Source organism: Somniosus microcephalus, chromosome 5, assembly GCF_052327205.1.
Source record: "Somniosus microcephalus isolate GS21.2 chromosome 5, FLI_Smic_1.0, whole genome shotgun sequence".
In the NCBI taxonomy this organism is placed as follows: domain Eukaryota; kingdom Metazoa; phylum Chordata; class Chondrichthyes; order Squaliformes; family Somniosidae; genus Somniosus; species Somniosus microcephalus.
Window position 1 is genome coordinate 101,795,828 of NC_140991.1, and position 25,546 is coordinate 101,821,373.

General features: G+C 46.6%; 1 protein-coding gene across 1 annotated transcript in view; it reads left to right on the top strand.

Moving 5' to 3' along the window:
• The window catches only part of hecw1b (HECT, C2 and WW domain containing E3 ubiquitin protein ligase 1b), a 773,289-nt gene that overhangs the window by 461,545 nt on the left and 286,198 nt on the right, over window positions 1–25,546 (top strand). The window contains exons 12-13 of the mRNA XM_085988048.1: window positions 15,091–15,170; window positions 17,695–17,816. Of these exons, the coding sequence (XP_085844174.1) occupies window positions 15,091–15,170; window positions 17,695–17,816 (202 nt within the window). The remainder of the gene's footprint in view (window positions 1–15,090; window positions 15,171–17,694; window positions 17,817–25,546) is intronic.

Sequence of the window (25,546 nt, forward strand, 5' to 3'; positions counted from 1 at the left end):
CTGTCATCACCGAAACACCCTTCTTAGGGTTAAAAATGGATACCAACGGCTGATGGTCTGCCAGAAGTGTGAATTTCTGGCCCTGCAGGTAATGATTAAACTTCTTCACTCCCCATACAAGGCTGAGAGCCTCCCTATCGATCTGCGCATAGTTGCGCTCAGCGGAGGTCAATGATCTGGATGCAAACGCGACTGGCCTTTCCGTGCCATTTGGCAACTTGTGTGAGAGTACTGCCCCAATACCATATGGAGAAGCATCACAAGCCAACCGAATAGGCAGTGTCGGGTTGAAGTAAGCCAACACTTCCTCTGAGGTGATCAATTCTTTGCTTTTGCGAAATGCCTTCTTACAGTTTTCGTTCCATTCCCATGGTACCCCCTTCTGTAAAAGAGCGTTCAGCGGGTGCAGTACCATGGATAGATTCGGTAGAAACTTATGGTAATAGTTAATCAATCCCAGAAACAACCTCAACTGAGAGACATTATCCGGAGCGGGAGCCTTTACAACTGCCTCTATCTTGTCAGGAGACTTATGAAGCCCCTCCCGGTCAATGACATGACCACAGTACGAGATCCGCTTCTGAAAGAACTCACATTTCTGCCGATTAACTCTAAGTCCATACTCTTTCAGTCTGTTGAGCACCAGTTCCAAGTTTGCGAGGTGTTCTTCATCACCATCACCTGTAATCAGAATATCGTCCAGGTAACATTGTGTGCCTGGAATTCCCTGTAATACCTGCTCCATGGCCCTCTGCCAAATTGCCGGAGCCGATGCCACTCCAAAAACCAGCCTATTATACCGGTACAAACCTCTATGCGTGTTGATCGTGAGGTACTGGCGTGACTCTTCTTCAACCTCCATCTGCAAGTACGCCTGCGCCAGGTCTATCTTGGTGAAGTGTTTCCCGCCAGACAACGAAGCAAAAATATCCTCAATCCGCGGAAGCGGATACTGCACCGTGTGAAGCACCGGATTAACGGTGATCTTGAAATCTCCACAGATGCGAACCTTCCCTGGTTCTCCTGGCTTGTTGCTCGAAGGACGTTTCATAATGGGAACAATGGGTGTAGCCCACTCACTCCAATCTACCTTAGACAGTACACCTGAACGTTCTAGCGCTTCCAGTTCCGCTTCTACAGTAGGTCGTATTGCATAGGGTACCGGTCTGGCTTTGAAAAATTTTGGTTGTGCTTGTTCATCAATCTTGATGTTTGCCGTAATTCCTTTCAGTGTTCCCAGTCCTTGCTGGAACACCTCTTTAGCACCATCCAATATTTTGGACAATCGTTTAGGTTTGACATCTGTTTCCCCGGAATCTACCGTTAGTGCTTTTAAGGAGTGCCAGTCCATATTCATTTTCCTAATCCACTCCCGTCCCAGTAGTGGTGGACCTCCTTCAGGTAGCACATATAAGTCCATTACTTGGCTTTCTTCACCCTTGTGGACCACTTTTACCTCTATCTTTCCGATGGGGTACACTCTTTGCCCCGTGTATGTTTTCAATATAATCTCCGTATCCCGTAGGGGAATATGTTGGAATAACCTTTTGTAATCTTTCTTATTCATGACCGTCAATGCCGATCCAGTGTCCAATTCCATCTTTACTTGGACTCCTGCTATCTGAAGAGTGACCCAAATTGTCTGGAGATCTGCATCCTTACCAACGTTGTGTACTCTTAAGCTACCCAGTTCATTACTGCTAGCTTCTGAATCTGACTTCTGTTCGTTCGAACTGTTCTTTGTCACCTTGTGCACCTTTATGTATTTTCCTTGCGGTGACTTTTTGTTGCTGGTCTTCTTTCCTGACCGGCATACTTTAGCTATGTGGCCAAGCCTGCCACACGTTCTGCATTCTTGGTTTTTAAACCAACACTGGTTCTAATCGTGTGTTGTCTTTCCACAACAATAACATTTTACAGTACTCAAACCCAATTTATTTGTACTGAGTTCCGGTGACCGTAGCTGCATTACTGCCGTGCCTCTCGCTGCGGCTTCGTGTGCTGCTGCCATAGTGACCGCTTTCTCAAGCGTCAGCTCATTCTCCTCGAGCAGTCGCTTTTGTGTATCTTCTTTTAATAATCCACACACAAATTTATCTCTTAGCGCGTCTGTTAGTCCCGTTCCAAACTGACAGTACTTTGCTAGCTTACGCAATTCCATTAAATATTCAGCATTGCTTTCATCCTTCAGCTGCCTTCTGCTGTAAAATTTAAATCGTTCCGCTAGCATCAGCGGCGTGGGGTTTAGATGATTTTTCAGGACAGTAACAATCTCCTCGAATGTCTTATCCGCCGGTTCATCTGGTGATAAAAGGTGTTTCAATTGCCCGTATGTCTTCGCACCCATTAAGTTCAATAAAGTTAGTGCTTTCTCTGCATCTGGGATTTTATTTGCTTTACAATAATTTTGTATGCGTTCTACATACATGGCCCAATCTTCGATGTCGCTATCAAAGGTATTAATGTTCCCATGTTTAGGCATCGTTGCAATTTATTTAATTTTTTTATTTTTTATTTTTTTAAATTTTATCCCAAGATGGCGGCTTCCCGCTCTTGTCTTCGTCCTCCGCCTACAAAATGGCGGTTTTCCCGCGCTTGGCGGTCTTCACCCACTGGCTGCAATGGCGTTTGGCGTGCCGCTGCTGCTCCCCTTTCCCAGTGGTTAGTAACTCCCCCGACGCGGTCCCCGCTTCACCGCGGCTCCCTCGGGCATTCGCGCTTCCCCGATGTTGCGCCTCGCAGCCCTTCTTGCAGCCCGGTTATTAGCACCGGCTGCGTTCGCCTTCACCGCGGCTCTCACGCCTTCAGTCGCCCCAGACGCTGCGCCTTTTTGGCCCGAAAGCGGCCCGGCCCTTATCTCCGGTCGCGATCGATCTCACCGCCCTTATTCCTCCGTCTTCCTCTCCCCGTCTGTACAGCCAACGCGGCCGACTTTCTGCTCGCGTCGCTGACCGGCTTACCCACCACCGAGGTAGAAAGAAGATAGCTGACTGCCGCTGATGGAGGCTTCGAGTTCAGGATGTCTTCTGCACTCCGGGTTCTCGATGCCTGCCGCGCGACGTGTCTTCCAGCAGGGTGATGAGGGTGGATGCCTCTCTTCGACACCCGTTCTATGGACGAAGCCGCCGTGGATATAAACTGCCGCAGGATAAGAATCGGACTCGTCGCCACTGTTAAGCCTGTGTGTTCCAGTTGTATTAAGATTAATTACTGACACAGACTACAAGAATAAAGTTTCAACAGGTCTTTACTAGTTGGAGGTCAGGACTATACTAAATACAATATCACTACACAGTACTTATATACCGGTGGTCACCACCGGTATTACGTATACAGCAGCCAGAGAAAGTAGTACATCTCTTAAGGTGGAACAGGCTTAAGTTCTCTTAAGGTGGAACAGGTTACATACACCACACAAGTGACTACCCTTGTGACTCTACTCGTGTGGCTTCTTTCGCTTCTGTGTGCTTCTACATGGTGGTACGTCTGTGGCTTCAGCAGAGGTAGAGGCAGCCTCCTCACTTCCCTGCTGTGACTGCTTAGACACTCTTGGCGGTCACCCTCTGGGTTTTGGAACCTGTGAGGGCCCCGCCAAAGTCTGCTCCTCCTGAAACTGTGCAGGGGCAGACTTGGCCATCACTGTCAGGGGAGGCATCTGGGACTCTGACTGAGGGGTTGGCAAGGGGGAAGAAGTGTGAGTGCTTGGAGAGAAGCCCCCACTTCCATGTCCCCTTCCAAAAACATCCCTCTCATGGGCCACCCGCGCTTCCCTGCTAGCAATGAGCTGGAGAGCACCTTGCTGCACATCAGTGGGGCCATGAGGACCCACATCTACACTGACATCCCTCCTAGAAAGGACGGCTATGAGCCTCTGGTTTTTATCCTCCATAGATCCCTATCTATTTTGCATAGACATATGCTCGTGCGACTGGCGCATTAGGTCCTCCATGCAGGTGGCCATCCTATCCATGGAGGAACCTACAGTCGTGATTGCCTGCGTCACTGTGGTGCTCATGTGGAGAAGGGCTCCTCGATTCTCTGAACACTCGCAGTCACCGCACTCACAAAACCTGTCAGAGCCTCCTGCACTTGTTCCTGCAGCTCCAGGATCGCCCTCTTTCTGGATGGCCCCCAAGGCTCAGCATCTGCATACAGCTGAGTAGAGCTAGGAGACTCCTGCACCCTCCGACCAGGAGTCTTCACTGCTGACCCCGTCTCCACTATCTGCTCTTGCTCACGTGTGCTGTGTGAGACACCAGGCGACAACACTACTCTATCTCGCAACGGCCCCACCGAGGTGTACCTCTCTGTGTTGGTACTGGCTGGCCTTGTCTCAGGTGATGCTATTCCCTCAGAGCCTGGAGGCTCCTCTGAGGAGTCATCTTACTCTTCCTCCTGAACAGTGGGAGGAGGGGGGGGGTGCCTCTTGATGGACCTGTGGGAGAGTAAAGAGATCAGTTAGATATATCATATGTAGATTGCATACAGATACCATTATGCACATGATGAGCATTCAATGTCTCCTGACATCAGCCCCCATAGGAGTGACTGATGAATGCCATGAAACGGATTCTGTCACCAGGTTATTGTAATGAGCCTCTCTCCCCATCCCCCACTGCCAGCTGGTCACCCGCTCCAGAGACCTTCAGGGCAGTCTCCTCTGCACTGGCGTGGGTCGCAAGTGATGGAGGCCCTCCTCCCATTCTCTGCCTCTCCCTCGTGTGTGGGCTTTCTTTTCTTGTAAGGAGGGAAAGAAGAGAAAGAAGAGAAGGTTGAGTGAGAGTGATGGAATGAGTGTAAGGAATGTAAGTGTTACATGTGTAGAGGGTGACTATGATGGAGTGGGGTGGCAATACCAAGTGGCTTCCTTGTGTGTTGTTAGTTGGTATGATTGCACTAGGATGAGGGTGAGTGTGAGGGGTGGTTAGTAAGATGGGGATGTGATAATGTAGATAGAGAGGGATGGGTGGAGGTGCAAGGTAAGTTGGTGTGAGTAAGGATGTGCAGCAGTAGAGCTGGGAAGGCAGAGTAATGGGGATGTGATGATAGGCACAGCAGGATGAGGGTGAGCGTGGTTTTTGACTCACCTTTCCTGATCTCACAATATCATTGAAGCGATTGCGGCACTGCACCCAGGTCCTCATCACCACAGATCTGCTGGTCACCTCCTGCGCTATCTGGAGCCAGGCTGTCTTGGTGTCTTGAGGAGGTCTCTTGCGGCCACTGGCAGGGAAGAGGACCTCCCTGCGTGCTCGGACTCCCTCCACAAGCAAATGGAGGGAGTCATCGGAGAACCTGAGTGCAGCCCACTGCCTGTGGGAACTCATCTGCACCAAAGGGTGAAAGATAGCGTCCACACTCCTAGATGAACCTTCAAATGCAATGTGGCCATGTCTCTCTTAAATATACCGGCACCAAACGCGCCATCGCTGACGTCACCAGACCTATACCTTTTAATTGAGCCGGGTAACATGCATAACAAGCCCCATTATCGAACATTCATTTTTTGCAGCAGGATGCAGGTAGCAACAGGCTCGTGGCCCACCACGGACCCCGAGGGCACCAGACCCGCCCAGGTTGGGAAAATCACGGCCATGGTGTGGGCTTGCAGCCGAGCCAGATATTTATTCTTCTTCTCCTGCACTTGCGTCTGCTCACCAGTGAATAATGCTTCACCCAAACTTACTAATTGCCAGCTGTGGGGTGCTGATAGATGGGCTGGTGCTGGGGCATTGGGCATGTTGGACACAATGTAATATGATATGCGTGAGATCGTGGTGCTCCTGGGTCCTCTTCTCAGCACACACCTACAACAACAACAATTTGCATTGATATAGCACCTTTAGCATAGTAAAACATCCCAAGGTGCTTCACAGGAACGTTTTCAAACAACGAGCCACATAAGGATGAGTGCAGCTCCAACAACAGTCAAGAAGCTCGCCACCATTCAGGACAAAGCAGCCCGCTTGATTGGCACCCCATCCACCACCTTAAACATTCACTCCCTCCACCACCAGCGTACCGTGGCTTCAGTGTGTACCATCTACAAGATGCCCTGCAGCAACATGCCAAGGCTTCTTCGGCAGCACCTCCCAAACCCGCGACCTCTTCCACCTAGAAGGACAAGGGCAGCAGGCGCATGGGAACACCACCGCATCCAAGTTCCCCTCCAAGTCACACACCATCCTGACTTGGAAGTATATCGCCATTCCTTCATTGTTGTTGGGTGAAAATCCTGGAACTCCCACCCTAACAGCACTATGGGAGTACCTTCACCACACGGACTGCAGCGGTTCAAGAAGGCGGCTCACCACCACCTTCTCAAGAGCAATTAGGGTTGGGCAATAAATGCTGGCCTTGCTAGTGACACCCACATCCCATGAATGAATAAAAAAATGTAAGGAGATATTAGGACAGAGGTAGATTTTAAGGAGCATCTTAAAGGAGAAAAGCGAGGTCGAGAGGTAGAGAGGCTTAGTCCCAGGTAGCTGAAGGCACGGCCTTCAATGGTCGAGTTATTAAAATCGGGGATACACAAGAGGCCAGAATTGGAGGAGTGCAGAGATCTCGGAGGAATTTACAGAGATAGGGAGGGGCAAGGCCATGTAGGGATTTGAAAACAAGCATGAGAATTTTAAAGTCAAGGTGTTGCCGGTCCGGGAGCCAGTGTAGGTCAGCAAGCACAGGGGTGATGAGTGAGTGGGACGTGGGACTTGGTGGGAGTTAAGATGCAGGCAGCAGAGTTTTGGATGAGTTCAAGTTCATGCAGTGTGGAAGATGGGGGGCTGGCCTGGGGAGCATTGGAATAGTCGTGTCTAGAGGTAACAAAGGCATGGATGAGGGTTTCAGCAGCAGATGAGCTGAGGCAGGGGTGGAGAAGGGTGATGTTACGGAGATGGAAGTAGGCAGTCTTGGTGATAGAGCTCATATGTGGTTGGAAGCTCATCTCGGGGTCATATAGGCTGCCAATGTTGCGAACAGTCTGGTGCAACCTCAGACAGTGACAAGGGAGAGGATGGAGTTGGTGGCTAGGGAACAGGACGAGGAAAGGATAGCATGTTACAATTCCAAGACTCTTAAGAGCATGATACAGATATTTGGTAAGTGTAGCCTCGGGAGGAGGAAGACAGGGAATATAAGAAAGAGCTGAAAAATGAAGGATGCTCTGGCTAATGGCACCATGTCTCCACAATGCCTTTTACACTTTTGTGTGGAATAGACTGAGTCGTTCCTTATAGGAACTGAGGGTTACCGGGTCCTTCTCCTGTCCAATTGTTATGCTATTAGAACCAAGTGAAGATCGTTAGAGCAAATAATACAGGCCTTCAAACAGCATCAAATAACCATAATGTCTTCCTCCTAGGGCCAACCTTTTCCAAAGGAGGTAGCATGCTCTCCATGGTGGCAGTTCCGAGTTAGAGCAAAACTTGTAAGGACTAAGTGAAAGATGTAATGATGCTGCACTACAGTTGTTCCCTGTATGAAGGAAGACATGTTCTCTTCATCCTTGTATCCCTGAGGAGGCAGGAACCACCAAATCCTATGTACCAGCCTTCCATGGAGAGATGAGGTAGCATGCTGGCAAAGGAGAGTCCGCTTATCTTGGCACTTACGTGAATGCCTGTGCTCCCAGTTCCACTGAACCGGATAGGCCACGTTGACAGGCTCTGCCACCTTTTTGCACTACCATGTTTGCAGGATCTACCCATCTTTGTTGGACGTTCTGCAGCAGGACATCTAGGGCTTTGTCAGCTAAAGAATTAATTTTGTTCCAGGTTGTTCCTTGCAGTCATGTGTTGCTTTAAGGGCAAGCATCCTGTTTTTAAATGCTGCTGGCTGGCTAGATTTTGGGACTGGCAGACAATCAGCTTGCAGGCCTGACGCCATGCACACATGCAAATTAAAGACTGAGCCTTGGAGTGCAAACCTTGGCATGGCCCACTTTCCTCCCCCACTGAACTACCAGCACACATGCAGCTTCAGATTTATTTGAATCACAGAATTAGGGCAACTGTATTTGTTCACATTTAAGACAGCCCAGAAATAAGGTAACTGCAGCACTCCAAGATTTCACTCCAAAAAATGATTCTCATATGAGGGCTAGCATTACAGCACTTCTATTCACCACAACTCTCACCTTCATGTTGGTTTGCTCCCACTGCACACAGCAGCAATTTGGGTAGCGGCACGCATGATTTTTCAACCATTAGTGTAAATGGTCAGAAAATCAAGCACAGCGCACATCCAACTTTCTGCTATGAGCTCCTGGCGAGTGTAGCCTTTCACGAGTAGCACAAAGTCAGAAAATTACACCTCAGATCTCATCTCTCAGTATCTATCCTTCTGCGATGTCTCTGACCTTAATCAGCAGTGTAAGCTTGGATTGAAGTCAGGAGTTGGGAGGGAAAGTTACCATTTAAATATCACAGTGCTGGAGAAGTAGAGCAACAAAGAACTCCAATGGCTAATTTGAATGCACTGATATGGTACTGTTGCTGGGATTGCCTTCTCTGGCAGAATTGCTTTACTAAGGAAACCTGGGGGTGGGTATGACCTTGTATGTAAGATGAACCTTCTCTCATTTTAGCCCCAGATGAGGTCATAAATTATTAGTTTTATACATGAGCTTTATGCAGAGGCAGTTAAATTGTTTTTATTATTCGTTCTGGGGATGTGGGCATCGCTGGCAAGGCCAACATTTATTGCCCACCCCTAATTGCCCTTGAGAAGGTGGTGGTGAGCCACCTTCTTGAACCGCTGCAGTCCGTGTGGTGAAGATTTTCCCACAGTGGTGTTAGGGAGGGTGTTCCAGGATTTTGACCCAGCGACGATGAAGGAACGGCGATATATTTCCAAGTCAGGATGTTGTGTAACTTGGAGGGGAACTTGGAGGTAATGGAGTTCCCATGCACCTGCTGCCCTTGTCCTTCTAGGTGGTAGATGTCGTGGGTTTGGGAGGTGCTGTCGAAGAAGCCTTGGTGAGTTGCTGCAGTGCATCTTGTAGATGGTACACACTGCAGCCACTGTGCGCCGGTGGTGGAGTGAATGTTTAAGGTGGTGGATGGGGTGCCAATCAAGTGGGCTGCTTTGTACTGGATGGTGTCAAGCTTGAGTGTTGTTGGAGCTGCACTCATCCAGGCAAGTGGAGAGTATTCCATCACACTCCTGACTTGTGCCTTATAGATGGTGGAAAGGCTTTGGGGAGTCAGGAGGTGAGACACTCGCCGCAGAATACCCAGCCTCTGACCTGCTCTTGTCGCTACAGTATTTATGTGGCTGGTCCAGTTAAGTTTCTGGTCAATGGTGACTCCCAAGATGTTGATGGTGGGAGTTTTGGCGATAGTAATGCCGTTGAATGTCAAAGGGTGGTGATTAGATGCTCTCTTGTTGGAGATAGTCATTGCCTGGCATTTGTGTGGCACGGATGTTACTTGCCACTTATCAGCCCAAGCCTGAATGTCGTCCAGGTCTTGCTGCATGTGGGCATAAACTGCTTCATTACCTGAGGAGTTGCAAATGGAACTGAACACTGTGCAGTCATCAGCGAACATCCCCACTTCTGACCTTATGCTGGAGGAAAGGTCATTGATGAAGCAGCTGAAGATGGTTGGGCCTAGGGCACAGCCCTGAGGAACTCCTGCAGCGATGTCCTGGGGCTGAGATGATTGACCTCCAACAACCACAACCATCTTCCTTTGTGCTAAATATGACTCCAGCCAGTGGAAAGTCTTTCCCCTGATTCCCATTGACTTCAATTTTACTAGGGTTCCTTGATGCCACACTCAGTCAAATGCTGCCTTGATGTCAAGGGCAGTCACTCTCACCTCACATCTGGAATTTAGCTCTTTTGTCCATGTTTGGACCAAGGCTGTAATGAGGTCTGGAGCCGAGTGATTCTGGCGGAATCCAAACTGAGCATCGGTGAGCAGATTATTGGTAAGTACCACTTGATAGCACTGTCGAGATCACCTTCCATCACTTTGCTGATGATTGAGAGTAGACTGATGGGGCGGTAATTGGCCGGATTGGATTTGTCCTGCTTTTTCTGGACAGGACATACCTGGGCAGTTTTCCACATTGTCGGGTAGATGCCAGTGTTGTAGCTATAATGGAACAGCTTGGTTAGAGGCACGGCTAGTTCTGGAGCACAAATCTTCAGCACGATAGCTGAGATATTGTCGGAGCCCATAGCCTTTGCTGTATCCAGTGTGCTCAGCCGTTTCTTGATGTGAGAAGTAATGATGGGCATGACTGTGTTATTAGTCTTTGGTTCCCTTTTTGTAGAATTAGATAAGAGATAGACATTGATACAAGTCTAGGAATTATTGTTGGCAATATTAGGTGACAAATGTTTAACGCATCTGTATGATGTTTCTTTGTCTGCTATTTTAATCTGTGTATTCAAATGGGTTAACGCCTCCACTAAAATAGCAAAGAAGTGTCATACAAACCCATGAAGCATTCTTCCACTAATATCATCATCAGTAATTTCTGGGCTTTTTAACTTTAGGCCTCATTTATTTTGTAGCAACAAAAGTAATTTAAGGGGATTGACCTTTTTACTAACAGGGATTCCTAAAACAATTCTTCCCTGATGGAATTATAAAATGGTAGATTAGGGAATACAGAGCTGTGCAAGCTGCATTAACAAACAGTTTCTGTCCAGTATTTCCACGGCAATTGAAATGGTACTAAAACTGCAAACACAACTATCATTGACTATGGTGGGGTCCCCTTTAATAAACTGAGGTCTAAAGGCTGGCTGTTTTCTAATATTTGAGAGAAAGCCTTTTGATCACAGAATATTAGCTAGACAGTGTTAAGTTTATATAACTAATCAATATCATTAAAAGTACAACCTTAATAATAACCCCAAATTAAAGTGATGATACAAAAAGCTCCAACCAAACTTTTCAGCAGTTAAAAATATAACTTTATATATCTGTGAAATGTTTCTGAGTTGAGAGACTTTGCTGAAGCTGAATGTCTTCATCGGTCTAATTAGACACAAAGCACCAAGCCCTTGGCTGCTCATATTTTCCACTTCCCACTTCCTCTATTGAACTGCAGAACACTATTTAGAATTTGTGGAATTCCTCCCTTCTCAGTGGAATTCCACTTCAAAGTTCCTTAACTTCTAATGTGGAAACTTCCATTAACGCGAACTTTTGAATATGTTCCTGCATCCCAGGGTTTCCGCTTTGAATTATCTGCAGAATGTAAAGACTATTAATGACTATCTTAGTCTCAGTGTATTGTAACAGATCCAGGCTGCTTTTTATACTCTGTCTCAGAATTCCTCGGGAGATTAGTACATAATTTCCAGACTGTATAAATACATAAGAAACGTTGGCATGTTCTGTCCCTTGGAACCTACCCAGATGGCTTTGTGAGGGTTGAGTAATCCTGAACAAATTCAAAATCATTAATTTCTTTCCATGAAATTCAAATTTCTAATATTTCAACCAAGTAGGTTATCAAAGTCCAATTATGAACAATTACGTTTATTTGTAACTGTGCTGATCATATTTGAAACATTAAATTATCTAAGTTAGCAAATAAAATGCTTATAATCACTAACATTTATCAGTTCATTAATCTTTCTGGTAAAATCTGTTTTAATATCATGTAAATAAATTTTGTTTTGCAAAATATTCCACATTTATATCAAAAGCAATCAAAAATCACACAATATTCACCGCTTCAATAAATTCAAAACTCCTCAAATAATTATTGGATACAGGCATGAATTTTTACAATTAAGTCTTTTCTTTGTAGCTAATAACGGAATATTGTAAAACTTTGGTTTAACTTGGAGAGTCCTAAGTGTGTTTTCTGAACTATTGACATGATAATGTTGCTGGTGCATATGTCAATCTACTGTACTTAAAATTGGCAGGAAATGTAGACAGAAACAGGATAATCAATGGTATATGAATACGTTAGCAAATAATACATTGTAACTCTAGATGTGTACTTGAATATGATATATTAAGCTATTTAAGGAAGAAATAGATATATGAAGGCCAATTTCCTGCTCCTGTGCTCCCGGTGGGTGTGGCGGTCACAGGAAGTGTATCACAGGAAGTCATGGGCACACAGTCCATGATTTTCTGTCTGGGAAATTGAATCATCCTCATTTGTTTTCGATCCTAGTGAGAATTGAGCTAGATGTATGAAAAGAATGCCAGAAATGATAGGCCAGGTGGTAAGATCAATATAGAACTCAAAAATAAGTTAGCACCTTCGTCAAAAGAAAGGAGCTGTAAAGAATTATTTTGACCATTAAATTCTTTTGTTTTGTCCAATTCTGTATTTGTTTTTAAAATTTAGCCTAAACATTGATAATAGCCCAGATTTTGCGGTAAAAATAAAGGTGAGGCTATCAACTCACCGTTATTAAAGTGTAAATTGGACAGCAACTTCCGGCAACTGCACATGTGCAGTTAAATGTGGAAATCAGTAAGTTGCTGTTCAAGTTGTCCTGCTCCTCAAGAAGCTTCGCTGTAACAGTATCTCGCCGAGAGACTCGGCATTGAAACACATGGAGCGGCGTGATGTTGCTGTACTTGCGTGATAGATACACACTAAACTCGCCAGAAAAAATTAGGGCTTGTCCATTCAGGTGTAAGTAAATTTTTAATGGTGTGATAAGTCTTGATTACTACTAAACAGTACTGCCCCCCGATTATCAAAATCCACGACAAGGCCTTGGACAACGTGGACCACTTTCCATACCTTGGGAGTCTACCGTCAACAAGGGCAGATGTCGCCGACGAAGTCCAACATTGCCTTCAGTGTGCCAGTGCAGCCTTCGGTCGCCTGAGGAAGAGAGTGTTTGAAGACCAGGACCTCCAACCCGGCATTAAGCTCATGGTCTACAGAGCAGCAGTGATACCCGCCCTGCTGTATGCCTCAGAGACATGGACCATGTACAGCAGGCACCTCAAAGCACTGGAGAGGTACCACCAACGCTGCCTCTGCAAGATCCTGCAAATCCATTGGTAGGATAGGCGCATCAACGTCAGTGTTCTTGCTCAGGCCAACATCCCCAGCATCGAAGCTTTGACCACGCTCAATCAGCTCCGATGGACGGGTCACATTGTCCGCATGCCCGATACAAGACTCCCAAAACAAGCGCTCTACTCGGAACTCCAACATGGCAAGAGAGCCCCAGGTGGGCAGAGGAAATGCTTCAAGGACACCCTCAAAGCCTCCTTGAAAAAGTGTAACATCCCCATCGACACCTGGGAATCCCTGGCCCAAGACCGCACAAAGTGGAGGAGAAGCATCCAGGAAGGCGCCGAACATCTCGAGTCTCTTCGCTGGGAGCAAGCGGAAGCCAAGCACAGGCAGCGCAAGGAGCGCACATCAACCCAAGCACCCCACCCACCCGCCCCTTCAACCACCGTCTGCCCCACCTGTGACAGAGACTGTCGGTCCCGCATTGAACTCATCAGTCACCTGCGAACTCATTTTTAATGTGGAAGCAAGTCATCCTCAGTTCCGAGGGACTGCCTAAGAAGAAGAAGACTGCCAAACAACCTCACTGGCACTGAAAATTAACTTTTACAAATGTGGAGCCTCATTCTTTCAGATTTTAATTAATTATTGTTGGAGATTTTTTTTAAATTTTTCTTTCTCTTTCTTTTATCTCTCTCTCTTAATCCCATCTTTCTTTCCCTCTCTTTATTTTGCTTTCTATACATGATTTGACATTGAATTAACTATTGTAACTTACATTCCTGGTTCAGACTGCGTGCCTCAGTATGGATTCTTCAATCTGACTGGCTAAGGAGATATACAGTTGCTTGCCTTGTTGACACAGGCCCCAGATCCCCCTGTAGAGGGTGCTGTGCCGAAATGGATTTCTAATCACCTCAAGTTCCAGTACAAAAGCTCATAGAAAGTCTGTGGGCAAATGTAAGTGTAATGAACGGCTGGCGCCCTTCGTTGTCCGCTGACCGCAAAATCTGAGCCAGTATCATCAGGGGTGCTGGCTCAAAGGAATTACTGAGGGTTGACTTTTAGGGAGCTGATTTGTCATTAGTAGAGACACAGACATAAACCAAAGCGTGGTTCAACATGTATTTCTTACTTCAGCTCCCTCGTACTTTAGAACTTCTCAACTCATCTATATTATGAGCACGTATTGTTTAAAAATTCAAGGGAAATTGTCAAAACAAATAGATGTGGCGTAACTCAACATCTTGGTAATGGTTTAATTATTTAACGGTTCTTAAAGCATTAAACATCTTTGAGAATGAAAAGGCTTTATTTCAGGGAAAAAGTCGGAGGCACATTGTGCACGTGGGAAAGGCTAAGAAAGCTAATAATCTGTTCTCCTTGCAAAGTGACATGTGGTCTTCACTGTCAGGCCCTGTGGTTGATCTAAGCTTGAGTCTCTGGAGATGAAAGGCAATGAAGATCAAAACATTATTTACCCTTTTGAATGTGAATAGGAGTGACTTGGACTCAATTTATGACTGTTCTCAAATCCTGTGCTTTTACAAGGGATTGTCAATTCTCATTGCCTTTCACCTCTGAAGATTCAAGCTTAAATCTAGTCTAAAGGATCAAAGATCAAAAGAGTCCTTGGTAAAAATGACCGGGATTTCAACCGTGTATGTGTGAAATTAGTGAAGACAAAAAATATGTGGGCTAAGAGGGAAAGCACATACACTCTCACTCTCATTTTATTTAGACTAAATAGGAGTGCCTAGGAAAGAGAGAAAGGAATCAGAGAAGGGTTAATCTCTTCTGCTCTTGTGCATCCCTTAATAATTGATTCAAAAGCAGAAATAGCAGAGTTTTGGGAGCATGTCCCCTGCCTGCCGACACTATGTCAAAGGCAGGCGAAATTACTTGCTCAATCAATGCTGAAATACATTTCTATGATGGTTACTGCTTCAGTCACCAGTGTTATCTATGATTTACAACACAGACTATGTTGCCATGGTAATGGTTTAATTTGTTCCAAGCTGTTACTGAAATGACACTATTTCTCTTCTCACTCCATGATATAACATATCATACGGTTAGACCTTCAGCATTTCAATGTAACCATTTTTCATTCTGCTTTGATAACAGATATCAGAACATCCAGCGGACAATTGCAACAGACAGGTCAGAAGATGAGGCCACTGCAGAGATTTCACAATCAAATACAGGTTTGTACATTTATCAGAAATATATTTGTGAGAGCAAAGCCTTGACACAACTCCAAGCATAACATCCAGATACCTTATTCCCTCAGGCATCAGTTGGAATCTCACAAGACCCTTTGCTGTGGCTGTTGTGATCTTTCATTTGATTGTTTGAAGTAATTAACAGTATTTTTATCTGATTTTTTTTCTCTAAATCTTCATTACATAAAAGTAACTCACCGTTATGTGAAGAAATCAATAAAACTGTGTTAATTACCAAAAGACAGTGCTGGGTTGGAAAGAAAAATAGTACTACTGCAGGCTTGGAAACAGAATGGACAAAAAGATCAAAGTGATCACAGGGGAAATGTAAGCTGCTTGTTTCTCTTAGTACCTCGTGTGGGTTAGTGCACATACTGACAGGCCTGGAACTGCAGCAGTTGGAATCAATCACTTGCATTTTACAGTCTCTATAGATGCTTCAGAGCTGTCTTACACCCTGTAACATATGTACTGATGACTGAAGCGTTTGAATACTGATTGGTACAAAGGTGCTAGATACATAGAGCACAGAGCAGAGAACTGATCTGCAGAAATGTTAATGTGTAAAAGGTTGATACATATTCATGAGGGAGTTAGGGCTCCAAACATCACACTATGTTGGCATCTGTAGTAAGTGCTTGACCCAACAAATATTTTATCTGGTACAGTGTGAATCTTTCTCAATGCATTTTTATTTTTGATTTTTCCATAAGCACACAACCTGTTTGAAAAATCTCCATTGTATTTTATTTATTTATTGGATGTGGACGTCGCTGGCAAAGCCAGCATTTATTGCTCTTGAAAAGGTGGTGGTGAGCCGCCTTCTTGAACTGCTGCAATCCGTGTGGTGAATGTACTCCCACATTACTGTTAGGGAGGGAGTTCCAGGATTTTGACCCAGCGACGATGAAGGATCGGTGATATATTTCCAAGTCAGGATGGTGTGTGACTTGGAGGGGAACTTGGAGGTGGTGGTGTTCCCATGCGCCTGCTGCCATTGTCCTTCTATGTGGAAGAGGTCGTGGGTTTGGGAGGTGCTGGCGAAGAAGCCTTGGTGAGTTGCTGCAGTGTATCTTGTAGATGATACACACTGCAGCCACGGTGCGCCGGTGGTGGAGGGAGTGAATGTCTAAGGTGGTAGATGGGGTGTCAAAATTTAAGGTGGTAGATGGAGTCTCTGGTAATTGCTGGGTAAATATTAGCTGTAAAAGTGAAATTTAGTTTAACATTTTGAATTTAACTGAACTTTAAAATCTGTAGCTAACAGAAACTGCCTGCCAGTGGCAGTTAACTGTTGGTCAGCTGTAAGTGTTTGTCCTGAATAGATGCTAATTACTTGAAGGGAAATAGGAGGAGGTGGTGTTCCCATGCGTCTGCTGCCCTTGTCCTTCTAAGTGGTGGAAGTGCTGTCGAAGAAGACTTGGCAAGTTGCTGCAGTGCATTTTGGAGACAGTACAGACTGCAGCCACGGTGTGCCAGTGGTGGAGGGAGTGAATGTTTAAGGTGATGGATGGGGTGCTGATCAAGCGGGCTGCTTTGTCCTGGATTGTGTCGAGCTTATTGAGTGTTGATGGAGCTGCACTCATCCAGGCAAGTGGAGAGTATTCCATCGCACTCCTGACTTGTGCCTTGTAGGTGGTGAAAAGGCTTTGGGGAGTCAGGAGGTGAGACACTCACTGCAGAATACCCAGCCTCTGACCTGCTCTTGTAGCCACTCTATTTATGTGGCTGGTCAGTTAAGTTTCTGGTCAATGGTGATCCCCAGGATATTGATGGTGGGGGATTTGACGATGGTAATGCCATTGAATGTCAAAGGGCGGCGGTTAGACTCTCTTTTGTTGGAGATGGTTATTTCCTGGCACTTGTGTGGCGCGAATGTTACTTGCCATTTATCAGCCCAAGCCTAGATGTCGTCCAGGTCTTGCTGCATGCGGGCACGGGCCACTTCATTATTTGAGGAATTGTGAATCATATTGAACACTGTGCAATTATCAGCAAACATCCCCACTTCTGACGTTAGTGATGTGGTCCCTTTAAGAATTGCCTCTTCCTTACATTATTGGAACCACTGATCTGGTAGAAGGTTAAGCACAGGCAGGCTCTGTTCAGATCAAATGAGCAGTGACAGATTTCTCACATACTAATTGTAGATTATTGACCTGTTTTAAGTTTCTGCAATCAGAGTGATGTGTGTGAAGACTGAGTGAAAAGAAACCTCCTCCAGCAATAAAACACAAAGCGGCAAAGTCCCCTTTAGCTGGTGTTCCCCACCTTTGTTGTAAATGAAAGTTGCTTTTGCTTCCAGGGAAAGCTATGACCCTTTGCCTGCTCAAGAAACACCCCATGAGTTTGGATGTAAAGTTAGGTTATCTTATACACACCCAGTACCTTAAAATAAAATGCAGATACATTTTATTAATTTAAAATCCTTTTATCTTCAAAATGAATAGATTTCTCATTGATGTTGTACTTAAGGAATAATATCTTATCTCCTCATTTTTACTAGAACTGAGACGGGAAGGCTCTTTGTCTCCAGTGAATACTCAGAAAATTAACATGTTATTGCAGTCTCCGACTGTCAAATTTATCACAAACCCTGAGTTCTTCACTGTGCTACATTCAAACAATGTAAGTACCCTTTTTAATCCTTGCACTTGTTGGTATTCCTGGTAACTTAAAACTCAGAAAAGCAGTAAATACCTACATATAATGGTTCTGCATTGTTTGGCATTGCTGTGCTCATAATTGTCTTATGATTTCTGCATTGCTCTCTTGGATTGTTCTATGGTTTCCTATCCTGTATGATCTAAATTCCTAGTGGTCCATGCTTTCCTTTCCCATATGATCTAAATTCACTGTGCTGTCCATTCTACATCCATGTTCTCTGCATTATTGTTTCCTCCATATCATTGTGCTTTACATTGCTGTGCTCTTTCTCCTTACTTTTGTGTTGCTACATTTGTTGTATCCGTGTGTTAATGGAGACACGGAATGCAGGAGTTGGTTTAACAGGTGTTTACTGAACAAAGTCTGGAGGTGAACTAAAAGATACAAGACCCTATACAGGCTTATATACCCGAGTGGTCACTACCGGTATTACAGTACACAGGGGCTCTTAAAGGTACATACACTACAATTCCTCCCCTTTTAGATAATTAGTACATAACATTTTAAGTAATCATTAATTAACATGTTTACAAGAACAATAATCTACACATTTGCTGCAGTTAATCAATTATAAGTCAGTCTCTCTGGAGGCTTCCTGACTCGGTCCGGATAACGCCTCGGTGGTGTAGTAGTTTTCGGTGGTGTAGTAGGTTCTTTTGGCAAGGTCGATTCGGCTTGAATGCCAGTGTCGGGTTCATCTGGTTCTAGTATCACCGGATCGGAGGTAGATACTATGGGTATCTCTGCTTCATCATTAGGCGTATAGAGTTGTGGTGTAGGTTGTCCCTTTTCGGATGACTCTATGATCTGGTCAGCATGGCACCTTATTATGCTTTCACCAATGTCCACGGTATACATCAGCGGTCCTAGTCGTGTGCAAATAGTTCCAGGCTGCCATTTCTCAGTATGGTAGTCCCGGGCCAAAACTTGTTGACCTATCTGGAAGGTTCTAGTTGGCTTTTCATTCATGCCTTGAAATTGCCGGTTCTCTACGTCCCTTCTGATGTTTGGCTTGATCAAATCCAGCCGGCATCTTAGTCGTCTATTGAAAAACATCATGGCGGGAGTTTGGTTTGTAACCACATGTGTTGCATTCCTGTATGCAAACAAGAAGTTACCTACCTTATGTTGTAGATTTATGTCTTCATTACCCATGGCCTTTATGGCCTTCTTGAAGGTCTGGACAAACCTTTCAGCTAATCCATTGGTGGCGGGATGGTATGGGGCGGACGTGTAGTGCTTAACCCCATTGTTTTTTAAGAACTTCCTGAATTCTTCGGACACAAATTGCGGTCCATTATCAGAATAGATCTGTTCAGGCAGCCCATTCCTGGCAAATATGGTCCTTAATACTGTGATGGTTTTTTCCATGGTGGTGGAGGACATCTTTATTACCTTCGGCCACTTGGAGTGTGCATCAACCGCGATTAAGAACATTGGGCTGGATTTTGCTACGGGGGCGGGTTGGGGTCATGTTCCCCACATTTCGTGTTTCCCACACGAATCCTGAACGATGTGGGAAATTGATGCAATTTTGATTTTATAGCCCAATTGATTCCTCACGTGTGGGAACCCCTAGCCGGAGAGCTTTTCAGGTGGGAAGCTCGCCTCCGATGACATCATCACTGCTGCTTCATTTAAGGGCTTCCACAAGCCTCGCTCACTTCAGCAGACTGCCAAGCTTCTGGCCCTGGCAGCTGCTGCTACCATCATCAATCATGGCGACACATCGGAGTAAGGCATCCCACAGATTTGACGAGGCAGCCCTCCAGGCATTGGCGGAGGGAGCGACAGAGAGCAGGGAGGTGCTCTTCCCCTCCTCGGGGAGGAAGAAGCCACCCCAGCAAACCAAGGCTGTGTGGCTGATGGTGGCAGAGAACAAGGAGGTGGGGGCTCCTCTCCAAGCACTCAAACTTCCATGCCACTGACAAGTCCTCGGTCAGAGCCTCACCTGAGTCAGCACCCAAGTGAGATCGGCGTCTCAACCCCTGCACAGCCGCAGGAGCAGCAGACTGTTGCGCAGCCCTTACAGGCTCGCAATCCCAGAGGACGCCCGCCAAAGGTGTCCAGACAGGAGCAGCAAGGAAGTGAGCAAGGGGCCTCCACATCTGCTGATGCCACTGGGGAACCACTACATAGGAGCACGCATAAGAGAAAGAAACTGCACAAATAGTCACAAGGGTAGTCACTTGGGTGGAATTTAATGTGTTATGGTTGAAAGCCATCAGAATAATGGTAATAAATCATCTGTTGGCTACTGCTGTAGTTGTGGCGTGTGTCATTTCGCGAATGGGACTTTCACTTTGAGGTCAGTATGGTGGTCACATCGCTAGAAGTCAGCTGGTTCCTGGCTATTGTCAGTGCTCAGGTAAAAGGATGCGAGGCAATAGTCCCTCATGGGCGAGGCTCAGCAAATCTGCCCAATATGAGCGCGTTCCTTGCATACCGGCCACCAATGTTCTCACGCACTGCTGCCGCTGGTTGATGAGCCTCTGCAAGATGTTCGTCTTCGCTCTCCTCCTCCCCCTCCTCCTCCTCCTCATCTGAGGAGGATATGTCAGGAGCCATTTGGTCCTCGGCCATCTGCAAGCCACGACGCTGTGCCATGTTGTGAAGCACACAGCAAACCACAACGATTCTGGAGGCCCTGGCTGCTGAGTATTGCAGGGCTCCACCTGATCTATCCAGGCATCTGAAGCGCATCTTCAGCAGACCAATGGTCTGCTCGATCATGGCTCTGGTGGAAAGGTGGCTGGAGTTGTAGTTCTCCTCAGCTGCGTTGGCTGGCCTCCTCAGTGGCGTCAATAGCCACGTCCTCAAGGGATAGCCCTTGTCTCCAAGTAGCCATCCGTTAAGTTGGTGTGGCGGACTGAATAGCGGAGGCACAGTAGACTGGTGCAGTATGAAGGAGTCATGGCAACTGCCAGGGTACTTGGCACAAACATGCAAAATTTCCTTCTTGTGGTCACACACCAGCTGAACGTTGAGGGAGTGGAAGCCCTTGCGGTTGACAAAAATACCAGGATTGCGATGGGGAGCCTTAAGGGCCACATGTGTGCAATCAACGATGCCCTGCACCCTTGGAAAGCCTGCAAGATTAGCAAATCCAACCGCTCTCGCCATGACACTTGCTCGATCCTTGGTGAAATGGATGTGATTGTGCGCGATGGCAAAGAGGGCATCGGTTACCCGCTTGATGCAGGTGTGTGCGGCCGCCTGGGAGATGCCGCTGATGTCTGCCGCTGATCCCTGGAATGAGCCTGAGGCAAAAAAGTTGAGTGCGATGGTGACTTTGACGGCCACTGATAAGGGGTGTCCAGCTGCTCCTCTGGGCTCCAGGTCTTGCTGCAGCATTGCGCAGATGTCAGCCACTATCTCTCGCGAAAGTCAGAGCCGCCTTTGGCACTGCTGCTCAGACATGTTGAGGTAGCTGACCCTGCGTCTGTAGACCCTGTTTGGGGGGTATCTCCTGCGCCGACGGCCTTCCATGCGCTGGCCCCTTCTGGCCTGTGCATCCTCAGGTGGGGCAGCAGCAGCTTGGCGCAACTGTTGTTGCTGCTGCTGTTGGGCGGCCTCATGTAATATCCAGAAGGGCAGGACAAAAATGGCTCCCATGCTTCTGGTAGATGCCTCAGTTGAGGAAGCGCTCAGTGAAGGTGGCGAAAGGGGTTTCCCAGGAGGTCACACTGGAGATGGTTGTCAGGCTGCAAACTTCCAGAGCTGTGGGTATGCCTTCTGAAAGATCCCCCAGACCTGAGAGAGCAAAGTTATGCCACCTGCAATTAAAGCCTGTTCAAATCTGCCATTTAATGGTTGAGCTGCAGCTGCTACTCCGCAAGCCAGTTGTGCTCCCGCCAGGTTTCAGATGTGTGTTTCCCACCAGGCGTGTTTCACGTCGGAAAATGATTAAACTTGCAACTGGTTAGGAAAATGGGATTATAGAGCCAATTGAGGGTTTGTTAAGGGCCTTAAGGGCCTATCCCGCCTCCTGGAGGCGGGACGGAGTCGGGACCAGCAGACACGAATTTAGGAAAATTGCGTGGAGGCGGGATGGAGGCGGGTTTGGGCCCGCATGCCAGTTTTGCGATTTTTATCCCCCACACGCCTCCAATCCCGCCTCCCCGGCCCTAGCAAAATCCAGCCCATTGAGTCCATAAATGGACCAGCAAAGTCGATATGTACCCTTTGCCATGGAGATGAGGGCCACTCCCATGGATGTAGAGGGGCTTGTGGTGGGGCGTTTTGGACCTTCTGGCATCCTAGACAGCTCTTGGTCATTTCTTCGAATTCTCCATCGATACCTGGCCACCACACAAACGCTCTGGCTAGGTGCTTCATTTTCACTCCACCCAGATGCCCCTCGTGAAGCTCCTTTAGCACTTTATCCTGGAGTTTGGGTGGAATCACCACTCTGGATCCACACATCAAGGTTCCTCGGCACACTGACAACTGTTCTCTTCTTTGCGAGGATGCTGGCAACAGTGGTTCACCATGTGCTGGCCATCCCTTTACCGTTAAATCGTAGACTCGTGAGAAAGTCGGGTCATTTCTTGTTTCCTTTTCAATGGTAGAATTTGTTACTGGTAGACATTCTACTATGGTTGAGTGGAACATCTCCACTAGGTCTACTGTAGGTGCCTCTTCTACCATTGGCAACGGTAGGCGCGATAAACCGTCAGCATTCCCATGCTGTTTTGATCCTTTGTATTCTATGTCATATTGGTGTGCCCCTAGGAAAAGGGATCACCTCTGTAGCCTTTGCGCAGTCATAATGGGAACGCCCTTTTTAGGGTTGAATATGGAGGCGAGGGGTTGATGGTCAGTCAACAAGGTAAATTTTTGTCCGTGTAGGTAATGGTTGAATTTCTTCACTCCCCACACCAGGCTGAGTGCTTCCCTGTCGATCTGGGCATAGTTACGCTCAGCTGAGTTCAATGAGCGTGACGCAAAAGCTATCGGCCGCTCCGAGCCATCAGGGAATCTATGCGATAATACCGCTCCTACGCCGTAAGGGGATGCATCGCACGCCAGTCTGATTGGCAATGATGGGTTGTAATGAGCCAACACTTCCTTGGACGTGATCAAGCCTTTGCATTTATGGAAGGCACGTTTACAGTCTTCGCTCCATTTCCAAATTACTCCCGTTTGTAGCAGTGCGTTAAGAGGGTGCAGAACAGTTGACAAGTTCGGTAAAAATTTATGATAGTAATTTATCAATCCCAGGAACGACCTTAATTGTGAGACATTTTCAGGTGCTGGGGCTTTTATGACCGCTTCAATTTTTTCAGGTGACTTATGCAACCCTTCTTCGTTAATTATATGGCCACAATATGATATTTGTTTCTGGAAAAATTCGCACTTGGGGCGATTTGCTCGTAGGCCCCATTCTCTCAGCCTAGTGAGCATCTGCTCCAAATTGGCAAGGTGCTCGTTGTCGTTTTCTCCTGTTACAAGGATGTCGTCTAGGTAGCATTGAGTCCCCGGAATCCCTTGCAGGACTTGCTCCATAGCTCTTTGCCAGATAGCTGGAGCTGATGCTACTCCGAAAACCAGTCGATTGTACTGGTACAAGCCTTTATGTGTGTTTATCGTGAGATACTTTTTAGAGGCCTCGTCAACCTCCATCTGTAGATATGCCTGTGCCAAGTCAATTTTGGTGAAACGTTTCCCTCCGGATAGTGAGGCGAAAATATCTTCTATCCTTGGAAGAGGATACTGTATCGTGTGAAGGACCGGGTTTACAGTCACCTTGAAGTCCCCACAGATGCGCATTTTTCTCTGTTCTTCAGATTTATCATTATTCAACGTTTTCTTCATGACTGGGACGATGGGTGTTGCCCACTCGCTCCAATCTACCTTGGATAACACGCCTGCTTTTTCCAAATTCTCCAGCTCTGCCTCGACTGCTGGACGAATTGCGTATGGCACCGGCCTTGCCTTAAAAAACTTGGGAATTGCCGCATCTTCCACTTTTATTGAGGCGGTGATGCCTTTCAAGGTTCCTAGTTCCTGTTGAAACACTTCTTTGGCGTTAGCCAAGATGTCTTTTAATCGTTCAGGTATGACGTCATCATCATTTTTTTTCTTACTGGTCACCGTCAGTGCCTGAATGGAGTGCCAGTCTAAACGTATCTTCCTGATCCATTCACATCCCAACAACGGTGGACTACCATCTTGCAGAATGTATAAATACAACTTCTGTATTTCCTTGCCGTTGTATACAACAGGCACCTTTATTTTCCCTCTGGGGTATACTTTCTGCCCCGTATATGTCTTCAAGATAATGGATGTGTCTTTCAAAGGTATATGCGGAAATAGCCGCTCGTAATCCCGTCGACTTATGACGGTCAGAGCTGATCCTGTATCTAGCTCCATTTTAACTGGGGACCCCGCTATCGTGAGGGTAACCCAAATGGTCTGGTAATCTTCTTTGGCAATTACATTATGTAATTTGAGACAGCTTAGTCTCTTGTTTCCGGAGTCGCTATCGCTTTTCTGGTCTTCGGAGCTACTGTCCGTCATCATTTGTACCTTTCTGTACTTTTCCTTATTGATTTTGTTTCTGTCAGTGGATTTTTTGTTTCCAGATCGGCATACACGTGCAATGTGTCCCATCTTTCCGCATTGCCTGCATGCTTTGTCCTTGAACCAGCAGTCCCTCTGGTCATGGGTGGATCTGCCGCAGCGATAACATCTCTCGAAACCCCGTGTCATTTCATGGGTGCCGAAGTCCTGTGGCTTTTGCTGTATCTCTGCAGCTCCTCTTGCTGCTGCTTCGTATGATACAGCCACACTGAAAGCCTTGTCCAGTGTCAAATCTTTCTCAGAAAGTAGCCTTTTCTGTGTTCCTTCACTTAGGAGACCGCAGACGAATTTGTCTCGTAGAGAATCTGCCAGTCCTGCCCCAAATTGGCAGTGCTTTGACAGCTTTCTTAATTCGGTGAGGTAATCAGCGTTACTTTCATTCTTGTGCTGATTCCTCCTGAAGACTTTGAATCGTTCCACTATCAGCAGCGGTGTTGGGTTTACATGCTCCTGTAGGGTATCAACAATCTCCTTAAAATTCTTGTCCATCGGTTTGGCTGGAGTGATTAAGTTTCGTAACAGCCCGTATGTCCTTGCGCCCATCAGATTTAGAAGTACCGATGCCTTTTTATCATCCTCTACTTCATTCGCTGTGCAATATACCTCCACTCTTTCCACATATGTGGTCCAATCCTCTATATCACTATCGAAAGCAGTAATATTGCCAGTCTTAGGCATCCTGAAAATCAAAAATGGCGCCTCCCGCGCTTTCCTTTCTTCCCTGCCGAGAAAAAATGGCGCCTCCCGCGCTTTCCCACCGCTGCCGCTGCTGACAACGCTGTTCTCCGCGGTTTTTATTTACACAGATATTTTTAATCGTTGGAGACTCATTCCCGCCGGACTCTCTGGGTCTTTTCCCTCCCTCTGCTTGGTCCGAATGCCGACCTGCTTTGCAGCGCCGGCCATCTCCCGAGTGCTCCACCCTCCGTCTCTGTTTGCCTCTGCCTTCCGACTCGCTGCTCGGCCCCGCTGCAGAGCCACCCGATCGAGCCCCAGCCCGCCGCCCAGGAAGGATTAGTGCAGTACCTGCCACCAGCCCGGCTAGCTGGTGAAACCACAGTTTTTTCTTTCTTTTTTTTTTCTTCGACCTTCGTCTGAGGAATCGA